At 39.7% G+C, this 14,113-nt stretch overlaps 1 protein-coding gene across 1 annotated transcript in view; it reads left to right on the forward strand.

Annotated features, from left to right (window-relative positions):
• Positions 1–14,113, forward strand: part of neurl1b (neuralized E3 ubiquitin protein ligase 1B) — a 53,959-nt gene that overhangs the window by 30,545 nt on the left and 9,301 nt on the right. Inside the window, exon 2 of the mRNA XM_079892678.1 lies at positions 10,665–11,222. Within this exon, the coding sequence (XP_079748804.1) occupies positions 10,665–11,222 (558 nt within the window). The remainder of the gene's footprint in view (positions 1–10,664; positions 11,223–14,113) is intronic.

Consider the following 14,113-nt stretch of genomic DNA (forward strand, 5'->3'; position numbering starts at 1 on the left):
GAAAATCTTCAACACCCATAATGCACTGGGCCTGTTGTTGTTTAAGGCCCCTCCCACCAGTCTGCTCTGGATACGCTTACAGAGTCAAATACCGCCTTGCTTTAGTAGGAAATACTTCTTATCAAACTTTTAGTCACAGTAGTGTCGACTTGTGTTGTTCCCAGTGCAAGAATTCAGAGAGATTGATTAGCGGGAGTGAGTTACTTTGGGTTTCAGTGATGGATCGAGTGTGTTGTTTGTTGTAAAACCAAACTTGTATCTTCATCTGATAAAGTGTAATCCCGTCTGGCTCGAGCGTTTCCCATAATGTCACGCATGAGGTCAGCAGACGGAGAGAAGACGGCGTTTAGTGGCTGTTTGAACACATTCGACCACATGAGCGTTTACACTAGTAAAGCAGTGTGTGTTTAACTCCCTCTGGAAGTGCTGGAGAGTGGACGAGCTCAAAGTGTTTCAGACCCGTTTACACCTGTGTTTAGAGTCCAAAACCAAAACACATCTTAAAGGATAATTCCGGTATTTAGCACTTTGAGTCTATGGGCATGCACAAACATGTCCTTAAAACAACCGTTAACGTTCGTTTTCAAAACTGTGCAACTCACCGAGTGGTTAGTGGTGTTCGTTGATGATTAAAAATAGAGCCCGACCGATATGGATTTTTGGGTGCCGATGCCGATACCGATAAAAAAAAGCCAGATACCGATATATCGGCCGATATTATTTATGTGTATATTATAATACAGTAGCAATATTATTTATGTGTATTATAGTACAGTAAGTTTGGACACACTTTACAATTGGTGTGTACAAACTTTTGATGGGTACTAAATATAGAATACACAGTATAAACAGAATAAATACAGTATATAAACGTTTTGCAATAATAACTCAAATGTGGTGATTAAAAACTTGTGTGACAAAGATATGTAATGGAGGCAGGGTGAATGATAGAATGAGAATTTGAGCTGTAACCAAACTAGTTTGCATTGCATTTTATATTATATTATATTCTAAATACTCTTCTATTTTTAATCTTAATTTCTCTAATATCTACCAGTGGAGGAAGAGCTCAGATCTTTTTAGTAAAGTTAAATTAATAATATCATAATGAAAACGTTTATAATTACATATGTACAGTAGTTTTATACTATTTTAAATAAGTAGTAAGCAAAATGTACTAAACGTGAAACTAGGGCTGGACCCAAATATTCGAATATTCATTCGGTGGGTTGGTATTCGATTTGAAAATTTGACATTCGAATATTTTTTTATTTATTATTTTTTTTTACATCTGGGATCCCCCGCGAAACAGTTCTCATTCGCGCTTGAATAAGGCCGGCGACACACTGGCTGCGTGGCATGGCCGTTTTTATTTCGGCTCCCATGTTAACAGGTTGGAGTTTGCACACTGCCTGCGTGAGACACGCGTCTCTCAGGCGCGGCTCGAGCCACGCGGAAAACGCATGCATGCGACGCGCAAGTGTTCCAGAGTCTTCTCTGGCTAGAGCGCAGAACAGCGGAGTTTGTATGGAGGAAGTGCATGTCTGAGCTTGTGTTTTGGATTAAGCTGTGTTGCTTTGACATTGTGGAAAATAGAATAATAGAAACAAAATGTATTATCCTTTTTACCCGTTATTATCAATCTAAATTAATCTCGTTTTTGAATTTAACTTAATTTCGTTTTTCTTTATTTAAATTTCGTTTTTTCCTTTATTTAAATTTCTTTTTCTTTATTTAAATTTCGTTTTTCTTTATTTAAATTTTGTTTTTCTTTATTTAAATTTCGTTTAATTTCTTTATTTAAATTTCGTTTTTCTTTATTTAAATTCAGTTTTTCTTTATTTAAATTTCGTTTAATTTCTTTATTTAAATTTCGTTTAATTTCTTTATTTAAATTTCGTTTAATTTCTTTATTTAAATTTCGTTTAATTTCTTTATTTATATTTTGTTTTTCTTTATTTAAATTTCGTTTTTCTTTATTTAAATCTACCATTTACTGTGTCAGTAATTTTGTTAGTCAGAAAAATATTAGACTACCTTAAAAGTATTGCTTAATTTAACAGACCTGTGTGTGTGTGTTTAATATCACTAGTGCAGTGTCCGTTCTCGGACGCGTTCTCTGCCCGCGTGAGGTGCGCCGCTTCCCGCTCGCGCTGTTCTGTAGTTTACTAAAAGTGTATTAATTCTGAACGTGTCGCGTCTCCATCTGGCTACTTTTAATGCAAAATGGCCCTACATAAAGTGTTATAATTACATAAATTATTGGAATATTGCTTGATGTTGTAACTACTGTAGCAGAATGAGCTTTAACACTGTGCTTTAACACTGTGTCTACACTGGACGCGCTGTTATTTTTTTGCCACTTTTGCCAGTTCTTTGTAACAGCTTTTAAGTGCTTTATTGGCAGCGCCATCCTTACGTAAATCACTGCACGGTGCACGCTGCATTTTTTTAAATATTAATTTATCGGCCGTTATAAATGCCGATACCGATAGTTAGGAAGATGCCGAATATCGGCCGATAATATCGGCCCGCCGATATATCGGTCGGGCTCTAATTAAAAACAAATATATCGGCGCAATGTATGATTTCAATCCGTGTTATTTGCTATAGTGGAACTATTTTTTCAGATACCTCACAACCGCGTATAAACTTCCGCTCGATATTTGAGTCTGAAGCGTTGGCACACTCCCGACCACTTGATGGCGACAACCACTTTGCCGTACAAGGACGCTGTACGGAACTCGGTGTCTAGCGCATAGAGCACAGTTGCTCTGCTCACGCTAGCCTTCTGAGAGACCAAGCGGGAAGGAAGTCGACCGGAAGTTGAAGCCGGCCGCGTGCCACCATCTTGTAGCAGAACTTCACCTGCTGTTAGCATCCCATTGACTTCCATTCATTTTGGCGTCACTTTGACATAGGGCTGGGCGATATGGCCAAAAAAAATTATCACGATAATTTTGTTTATATCAGTCGATATCGATAATTATCACGATAAATGTCAAATCTTTATTTCTTTCAAGTTTAAAGGCAAATTTTTGCTCCTAAGTGAAAGTTGTAGAAACCAGAGTTAATTGTGGTTTTAAACTACTCTTTATTGTCAGAACATATCATGACAAACACTTGCCAAACTGGAGAACATTTCACAAATCTGAGGTAGAACATTCAAACATTTGTCATTCTTCCTTAACAAAATAAATCTTAATAGAAAATTTAATTTCTTAGTTTCTGCGTGTGCTAATTTTTATTTGGTAAAATGTAATATTCTGACTGTTTGAGTTTTATTAAGTATCCAGTATCATGCATTTAGATCATGATAACCACAGATGAAACCAGGCATAGCCTACAGCACCTCACTATCATGGCAAAATGTAACTTTATGGTTTCTATGGTATTTGTATGAAAAACAGTAGTCTAAATACATTATTAAATACTGTAATTATATTCCATTAGTCCTTTAATACATTGTCTATATTAATAATATAATACAATTCAATATGTATATCCCACATTTCATGGTGCAGTTAATATTACTAGTCTAACATTACAGTAAATCTATGGTAAATAATGGGAATTTGTAGAAGGAAAAGCCTTCTGACTGTATCGTTGCGCACAGTGTTTCTCCTGTTTGCCAGCGCTGTTTCATCTGCCTTTAAACTGGTTTAAATCACGGAGACATTGTGTTCTTCGCTGAATTCAAGCGCTTCTCACTGGATTTCGTGACCGAGAGCGATCAGAGTAAACGCATCTGCTCTAACTTCAGTGAGCTCGCGCTCGCGCTGCCGTTTGGACTTTGAGCCGAGCGGATAAAGGGTCCGTGTGGCGCGCGGTTCAAATGAGTTTCGTTCCGCTTTTGCCGCATAAACATTATCGAACATTTATCGACCTCTTGATATCGTTTTATCGAGAAAAATTATATCGCGATAATTATCGTTATCGTTTTATCGCCCAACCCTACTTTGACAGCGAATAACTTTACATCTGAGGCGTTTGAAGACTCCATTTGTCCACTGTTTATTTCTAAAGAAACACGACAATGTATAAAATGCTCCATTACCTTGTAGCTTACGTTATGGCCCCGTAGAAGCAGTTTTTGTAAAAATAGGCTAACGATTGCGTCATAACCACGCGACTCTCTGTCGCACAGTAGAGAGATTACAGTACCTGATTATCGTATGGACAGGAGGAGAAGCTCGCGGGCAATCGGGGGGACGTGGAGGCAAAATGACAAAATAATTAATCAGAATACCTAGCAAAAGTTGCTCCTGCTCCAAGCTCATGGACAGCTCCTACTCACACTCTCCGTCTCTGCAAGATTCGGAAGAGAATGATTCAGATTTCTCATGCCACAGCCACTAGAAGACAGACGGGTTGCTCACGTCACATCTACGTCGTCAAGCTCAGTTTGAGTCGGTTTGAGTCTGCGCGTCAGGAACGGAAGTCCTAAAAAATTGCTAAAAATGGGCATCACTTGTCTCAATTGAGTTCCAATGAGATGGCTCTGTCCACTTCTTATACTGTCTATGTGAGAGACGGAGAACTGAGCAAAAAGACTACAACCAAATGTAAACAGCCCCCTTTTCTGTGTCCGGTAGCGCAGTAATATCAACGAGCAATGAGTCCTCCAACAGAAATCAATGGGATTTTACAAAATGCCAAATAAAACACGACAGAAACTGTATTTCGCGACGCTACTTGTTTTTAATCATCAACGAACACCACTAACCACTCGGTGAGTTGCACAGTTTTGAAAACGAACGTTAAGGGTTGTTTTAAGGACATGCCCGTAGCCAGCCACTCTGAAGAGCTCAAAGGCGATTCTAGACGAGTCGAAGAGTCGAGACAGGACCCATCGTCAACATTTCTGTGTCCACCACTCCAGTTCATCCGAAACAAACCAGAAAAGAGACTCAAAGTGCTAAATACCGGAATTATCCTTTAATACCTGAAGCAAACAGGGCCTTAGAAACAGCTTGACAAACTGCAATATGCAACCCAGGCTCATCAAAACTCAAAAATCAGTCCTATACTATGCAATTAACTTCAGATTCCAGCTGAAATGAACACTAATTATGATTACAGGAGCAGATCATTGATTAATAAAGACCTTTTTCACGCGGCGTCTTGCACCATGATTCATTATTTGTAAACTAATACATTTTGACATTTCATATGTGTGTTTTCTGACAGTGCAGTCGCTCGCGTCGAGTCTGAAACACCAGTCACGATAACACAGATCAAACACTCGACTCGCCCGTCACACTTTACATAAGGTTCATCAGTTAACATTAGTTAACTACCTCACTTAACACGAACTAAGAATGAACAATACTTCTACAGCATTTATTAATCTTAGTTCATATTAATTTCAACATTAAAATTAAAGGTTTTTAAAGGTATTTGTTAACATTAGTTAATGCACTGTAAACTAACATGAAAAATGAACAGCTGTATTATTATTAACTAACACTAACAAAGATGAATAAATACTGTAATAAAATGTATCGCTCATTGTTAGTTCATGTTAGTTAATACATTAACTAATGTTAACTAATGAACCTTATTGTGAAGTGTTCCCGACTCGTGGAGGCAGCTGATAGGGCACGATTGCTTCAGAAAATGTGTTTTATCTCACGTTTGTTTAGTACTTAGCTTGCTAACACTCCTGGTTTGGTTTAGGGTTAATTTTTCCCTGTACAGCTGTGAGGCTTGAGAAATGCTGTTTGTATCTGAACACTGATGGCATAAAGCGAGCTATAGACTCGTGTGTGTGTGTGTGTGTGAGGGCTAGAGATAAGAGTATATGAACTGGACAGTGGCGTTGTCATTATCCTCAGCTCTGAATGGATAAGCGTACGCCTATATTTGGAGGCCATGAAACACCATGCTCTGCTTCACAAGTGGCGTTTAAGTCTCATCTCTCCTCAGCCTATCACAAATCAGCGGAGAGCTCTGTCAGTCACAGGGGCTGTTGTGCTTCATGACTCCTGCCTCAGATCAGCTGATGAAAGACACTTGAATGGAGAGTAAAGCTGCCAGCGATGGGTCTCGCTCCCGGAAGTTGCTCTTCATTTGTATAAAGTTAAACATATCTCAACTTTGTGTTGTTTCTGGACACCTCTACATCACTGTCGCATCACTGTCGCTCGCGTCGCTGGGATTCACCAGCTCTCCATTGAGACGAAAGGGATTGTGTCGCTTTGTTGCCAGTGTGAACGCAGAATGAATGGAAAGTAGTTATGTAGTAGTTAAGTAGCAACGATTAATCGCATCCAAAATAGGCCTAAAAGTTTGTGTTTACATAATATGTGTGTGTGTACTGTATATATAAATACACACATATACATGTATATACTGAATATATGTTTATACATAATTTACATGATATATAAATATTTTATATATTAATATAGCATGAGCGTTTACACTATTTTTTCTTAAATATATATGAATTATATATGTAAACACAAACTTTTATTTTGGATGTGATTAATCACAATTAATCATTGCATATATATATAAATATAAAGCAGTCTGTGTCTCTGTTAGACCCACAATGTTGTGTCTTTTCTGTCAAGAAACATGAAGCGTGTCGTGTTGCTCATTTGTAAAGTGTTGTTTAAATGGAGCACTTATATTTCTCTGAGAGACCATGGAAATGTTAATCATAATAGCAGTGTTGCGCACATCCTCATGAAGAATTCCCATAACTGTGACAGAATACAGCAACAGAAGCTGGTTTAGAGTCATGTTTCACTGGTTTCATGCCTGAACTGCTGTTAGATATAATGCTGAACTTGGGAAATGTGCCACAGGTTTCCTGTAAACCAATTAGAGCTAATCGCTACATAGACAGTAGTTTAGGCAGAGCTAAAAGCAGAGTGCCATGAATCAGATGTACATTTAAACACTACTGTACAACTAAGGAAGAAATAATTGTCTTGTAATACTATTTCCCTTTAATTGTGTGAATCTCCCAAAAAATGTCCAGGTTGTATTTCACCCAAAAATGACCAGAAATTCTTAATGAAAATGACACTTATTTTAGGATCTTTAACATTGTTATGCATTATGACAGTTATGAATTTCTTTCTGTTGCTGAACACGAAAGAAGATATTTTGAAGAATTGGCCACATTTAGCGTGTTTCCATTACAGATTTGCGCAAAATGTTCGCGTTTTTTTTTGTAATTGTCGACAAAAAAATTATTGTGAAATGACGGCGTTTCCATTGACCGATGTTATGCGACTGAGTGTTATGCGACTGAAACTTCATTTTTTCCTCTCGTTATAAGTAAAATCATCCCAAAAACCATGGCAACGGACGCTGGGAGGTTTCTGTACTATATCCCAGCCACTGCACTGGCCATTATCTTTAATGGAAGGAGATGTGTGTGTGTTCTCCAAGCATTAATGGTAAGGAACGACCCTTATTATACTCGAGAGCGGCTCATATGAGGAGTTTCTGGGTGTTTCTCCCTCAGATCTGCTTCGAGGTCTTGATTGTGGCATTTATTTGAGGTTTAGAATCCAGTATTCCTGTAATTATTTTGTCTTATATGAGTTTAATAAAGAGCTCCGTCTCGTCTTCTGTCCAAACACACCGCATCATCTACGTCAGCTGACCTATAAATGCCCAAACACTGTTTCCATTGCAGTTTTGCGAAATATTTATTTTTCGAATTGCCTGAAAAACCTCCTCATGCGAGCAGAAAAACTTTTTTGCGATAAATGGGGAGTTTTTGCGAAATTGACGTGTTTCCATTGGGTGTATTTTCAATTCACAATTTCAATTTGCGCAATTTGAAGGCTAATGGAAACGCGGCTACTGACTTCCATATTATTATTTCCATACTATGGAAGTTCAGTCAACTGTTTAATCACTCATTTCTTCAAAACATCTTCTTTTGTGTTCAGCAGAATAGAGAAACTCATACAGGTTTGGAAAAACTTGAGGGCGAGTAAATGATGAAACTATCTCTATATCCATGACTGTAATGCAAGAGATTTATTCATGATATTTTAGGAGGCAAGGGTTCATCTTTATTTCAGTGTCTTTCTTACAGTGCACTTACACAATTAATGACTGAGTAATATTAATAAACATCATGTACTTACTATTGGGTTAGGGTTTGATGAAGGGTTAGTTGCTTATAATTATGCAGAATTAACTTTAACTGCTATAGTACGAGACATGTAATGTGTGCAATAAGTTTAACCATGCACAATTATCATGAAAATGCTGTCACGATGCAGAAAAAAAAAAAAAAATATTTGTCACGTAACTTCCTATTCTTGTGATTTTGCTGTGGAATATAGCGGAGACAGATTCAGCTGGTGTCATACGGCTGTGTCAGATATGTTGCACTTGTGAAGAGCTATTTAAGACACGTCCAGCGCTCGTTCCTGGAACTGAGGGAGATTTACTGCCGTGGAGTTGCTCTGCTTTGATCCGGCGCAGTGCATTATGGGAGCTCTGTCATCACCGTCATCATCACACTCATTAGTGCTGATGATTATATGCCATGTTTCCTGGAATAATGCCTTTTAGTGTCCTTAAAGTTTGGGGAAAAAGTGCACTTCTGCAGGTCACTACAGTTTGAGGCAATACAATGACGTCCACAAGTTTTAGAGCGCTAGTAAAAGCGTACCGCTAGTGCTAGAAGCGTATAGTAAAATATTATTCATTTAAATCATATTATCAGACATTTTAATGAAAAGTTTAATTGAAAAATGACTAAAATTGTGGAGTTTCTGTGTGAACTTTTATTTTTAAACAGAAAAAAAATCTCATAAATATCAGAATAGTCTTATACTTCAGAATCCCGCTGTGTTTATTTAATAAAGGTGTATGTATAGTAGGAGAAATTATGAATAAATTATAAAACAGCTTTTTTATGCCATGTAGGCCTTTAATAATGCTAATAATAATAATATATTACTATATATTTTTTTAAAACATATTTTATATAAGTAAATACTCTGTATATAGCCTTGCGCAGCTAGGCTAATCCAGCTAAAGTAAGGCTGGTTGTTTATCCAATGGCAGTGGTTCTCCACCAGGGGTCCGGGGCCCATGAGGGGCCTCAACAAAACAAGCCTTATTATAAGCTAACACAACTAATAAAATCAAGATATATCTTAGTATTCGGTTATTTTTATATCGCATATGCATTTTTTTAGTTATTCAAAGCTCTAAAATATTTTATTGGGTAAAACTTTAAGTGGAAGGAGTGGGGCCTTCAAACATTTTTGTGGACAATAGGGGCCTTTAAGTCAAAAAGGTTGTCATCCGTTACTAGAGATGCCAACATTCACATGGCAGCTTTACAGACAAGTTGAGAGTTCATAAAGTGACATTAAAACCCGGAAGAGTAATCGCCACTGGTTCCCTCCAGATTCTCCAATGGGGTTTTATTATGGGTTTTTTTTCAGTTCATGAGTAAAATAAGGTCTGTGGTAAACATAAGCTGATGATACTTGAACATTTAGTTCTACAACGTAAAAATACACACACTCACACCCCAAACGCTCTGATCTAGTTACTTATTAGAAATATGTTTCTTAAAATTAACATAACAGCTTCAAACTTCACATTTTTGATATGGGTGTGTGCAGGGCTGCACGATTCTTGCTAAAATGTGAATCACGATTTTTCTCCATGGGAATTGAGATCACGATTCTCTTACAAGATACCAGATTGGCAAATTAGCAATAAAAACACTGGTGGAATTTATGGAGAGTGACAATATTAAAAGAAAACAATTAGATTTCAGATAGTGTGATCATCGTCTCTGACTTTGACTAATAGTCAAGCATTTTCAAATCCACCTATATTTACAGAGATATTCAAAATTAGGGAAAAAAAAAAAAAAAATGACACCTATGTATTTTTACCTTAAAAACAGAGTCATTGTTTGAGGAAAGTGGCAATAATAATAATGATAATAAAGAACAATTATTTAGCCAAATATTAAAAAATATAAAAAATGGGCATCTTTATCACTGTAATAAGTGATCAGTTGACTACTTTAAAAAGTGAGGAAACCCGTTGCCTTAAAATCATTAAGTATGTGGAATTGATTAAAATCACTTTTTTAAGTTAAGTCAACTGATCACTTTGAGGAAAGTGGCAATAATAATAAACAATTAGTTTGCCAGATATTCAAAAATATAAAAAACAGGCATTTTTACACTGTAAAAGTGATCAGTTGACTTAATAACAATGACAATTCATAATTAATGATAATTCCACATAACTTTTTTTCTTTCAATTACGCATGAAGTTTATTTACTTAATAATTTTAAGGCAATGGGTTCCCTCACTTTTTTTTAAGTTAAGTCAACTGATCACTTTTTACAGTGTATATTGAAGACAAGGGTTATCATTAGTAAAATAATAATAATAAAAAAGCAATTACATTTTAAATAGTTTCATCATGATTGATTTTTAACAGATTACTAAAATAAGTTGATAGATAAATCATGTTTGGCATTATTGTGTATCACATTAGTATGCAGTGTCTTTGATCGTGTGTGTAATGTCCTCTAATGTGTTCAGTGGTTTTGCAGATGTGTGTGTGTGTGTGTGTAATGTCCTCTAATGCGTTCAGTGGTTTTGCAGATGTGTGTGTGTAATGTCCTCTGATGCGTTTGCTCACACAGACTCCAGCCTGCAGCGCCGCCCGGTGGCCAGTCGTCAGCACTGCATCAGTGGTGTAGTGGACCGGCCCCCCGCCCCCCCGCTCAGCCTCGGGTCGCCCCGCTTCCACCCGCACGCCAAGGGCAAGAACATCCGCCTGGACACACACCTGCGCCGGGCCGCGCGCAGGAACAGCTTCTGCCACGGCGTGACCTTCAGCCAGCGGCCCGTGCGGCTGTACGAGAGGGTGCGCCTGCTGCTGTCGGGGGTGCACAGCGGCTGGAGCGGGGCGCTGAGGTTCGGCTTCACCAGCACCGACCCCGGGGAGCTCGGCTTAGCGGACATCCCCAAATACGCCTGTCCCGACCTGGTGACCCGGCCGGGGTACTGGGCCAAGGCGCTGCCCGAGAGGCTGGCGGTGCGGGACAGCGTTCTGGCCTTCTGGGTGGACCGGCACGGGCGGGTCTTCTACAGCATCAACGACGGCGAGCCCGTGCTCTTCCACTGCGGCCTCAGCGTCTCCTGCCCCATCTGGGCCATCATAGACATCTACGGCATCACACAGGAGGTCACGCTGCTCGGTGAGTCACACACACACACACACACACACACACACACACACACACACACACACACACACACATGTAGTGTTTTCATTTTTTATGGGGACTTTCCATAGACATAATGATTTTTATACTGTACAAACTGTATATTCTATTCCCTTACACTAAACCTGCCCATCACAGGAAACTTTCTGCAATTTCACATTTTCGAAAAAACATCACTTTTTTGATTTATAAGCCGTTTTCCTCATGGGGACCAAAAAATGTCCCCACACGAACAAGGATTTCGGATATTGCCATCCTTGTGGGGACATTTTGTCCCCACAACGTGATGATTACCAACACACACACACACACACACACACACACACACACACACACACACACATCATCGACATCTACGGCATCACACAGGAGGTCACGCTGCTCGGTGAGTCTCACACACACATACAGACACATACACACACACACACACACATACAGACACACACACACACACATACAGACACACACACATACATCATAGACATCTACGGCATCACACAGGAGGTCACGCTGCTCAGTGAGTCACACACACACATACAGACACACACACGCACACATACATACAGACACACACACACACACACACACATACAGACACACACACACACATACAGACACACACACATACATCATAGACATCTACGGCATCACACAGGAGGTCACGCTGCTCGGTGAGTCACACACACACATACAGACACACACACACACACACACATACAGACACACACATACATACAGACACACACACACACACACACACATACATACAGACACACACACATACATCATAGACATCTACGGCATCACACAGGAGGTCACGCTGCTCGGTGAGTCACACACACACATACAGACACATACACACACACACACACATACAGACACACACATACATACAGACACACACACACACACACACACACATACATACAGACACACACACATACATCATAGACATCTACGGCATCACACAGGAGGTCATGCTGCTCGGTGAGTCTGACACACACACACACACACGCACACACACATACAGACACACGCACGCACACATACATACAGACACATACACACACACACACACATACAGACACACACACACACACACATACAGACACACACACATACATCATAGACATCTACGGCATCACACAGGAGGTCACGCTGCTCGGTGAGTCACACACACACATACAGACACACACACGCACACATACATACAGACACACACACACACACACACACATACATACAGACACACACACACACACACACACACATACATCATAGACATCTACGGCATCACACAGGAGGTCACGCTGCTCGGTGAGTCACACACACACATACAGACACACACACGCACACATACAGGCACACACACACACACACACACACACATACAGACACACACACGCACACATACATACAGACACACACACACATACACACACACATATATACAGACACACACACACACACACAGACATACATCATAGACATCTACGGCATCACACAGGAGGTCACGCTGCTCGGTGAGTCACACACACACATACAGACACACACACGCACACATACATACAGACACACACACACACACACACACACACACACACACACATACAGACACACACACACACTCATACATCATAGACATCTATGGCATCACACAGGAGGTCACACTGCTCAGTGAGTCTGACACACACACACACACACAGTTTTATGTGCAACTGAGCTGTATACAAACATTTCAGCTTTTATTTGAGTGTGATTATCATATCTGCAGATAAACTGCTGTTGAATATAATATGTTGGGCTCTGCTGTCAATGTGAACCTCTAATATTATAATAATGTATAAAATGAGAGGATTCCCTTTATAGTTTACAGTATTAGAGAGTTTTCCTTAGGAAAATCAAACTCTCAGTATCGACAGATCTCATTCTGAATAATCGGTTATCGGTGTCGGCTGAGAAATGTAGTATCGCTGCCTCTCTAATACAGTATACACACATCTGAGTTTGAGTACTGTAATATCTCACCGAACGCAACAAACCGCTCCCAGCGAGCGCTAAGGGCCGACCTCAGCTCCCGGACGAGCCTGTTATCAGCTCCACTGGTTGTTATCGAAGAGTGATACACCGCTGGATGGGGCGATTGACCAATCAGAATCAAGCGTTCCACACAGCTTACTGTTAATGCTAATGTTTAGCGTATGGCACTGGTGTTCATGAAGCTGTGCAGCTGTAAGGTCATCTGGGATACGTCACACTTCAAATCAAGATGAAAACATCACACGTCAGAGACTGAGTAATCACTAGACTACAATCATTAAATATGTAAACATGTGGAGAAAAAGTATAGATATACGCTCTCAATGTTCAGTATACTGGACATCAGTGTCTATACGGTACACAAATGTGTGTGTGCTACTACAGACTTTATGGATAAACTCTGAGATCACATAGATTTTCATAACTAAACTTTGTTTGTTTGTTTGTAAAGTTTCCTATTTGGGCAAAGTAAACTTCCTAAATCTGAGAATGGGAGTCACTGAACTGATCTGTGTTGCTTTTCTCTCTTTCTGCTCCTTTTCTGCAGTGCTGGATTATTGACCATGTTTGGTCAGAGAGAGAGAGAGAGAGAGAGAGAGAGGGGGGGGGGGGGGGGGGGAGAGAGAGCGAGAGAGGGAGAGAGAGAGAGAGAGAGAGGGAGAGAGAGAGAGCGAGAGAGGGAGAGAGGGAGCGAGAGAGAGAGAGCGAGAGAGAGAAAGACAGAGAGAGAGAGAGAGAGAGAGAGAGAGAGCGAGAGAGAGAGAGAGAGAGAGAGAGAGAGAGAGAGAGAGGCCCAGCCGAACACAGACCTTTAGACCTCCCTC

This window comes from Squalius cephalus (assembly GCF_949319135.1).
Source record: "Squalius cephalus genome assembly, chromosome: 14".
Taxonomy (NCBI): domain Eukaryota; kingdom Metazoa; phylum Chordata; class Actinopteri; order Cypriniformes; family Leuciscidae; genus Squalius; species Squalius cephalus.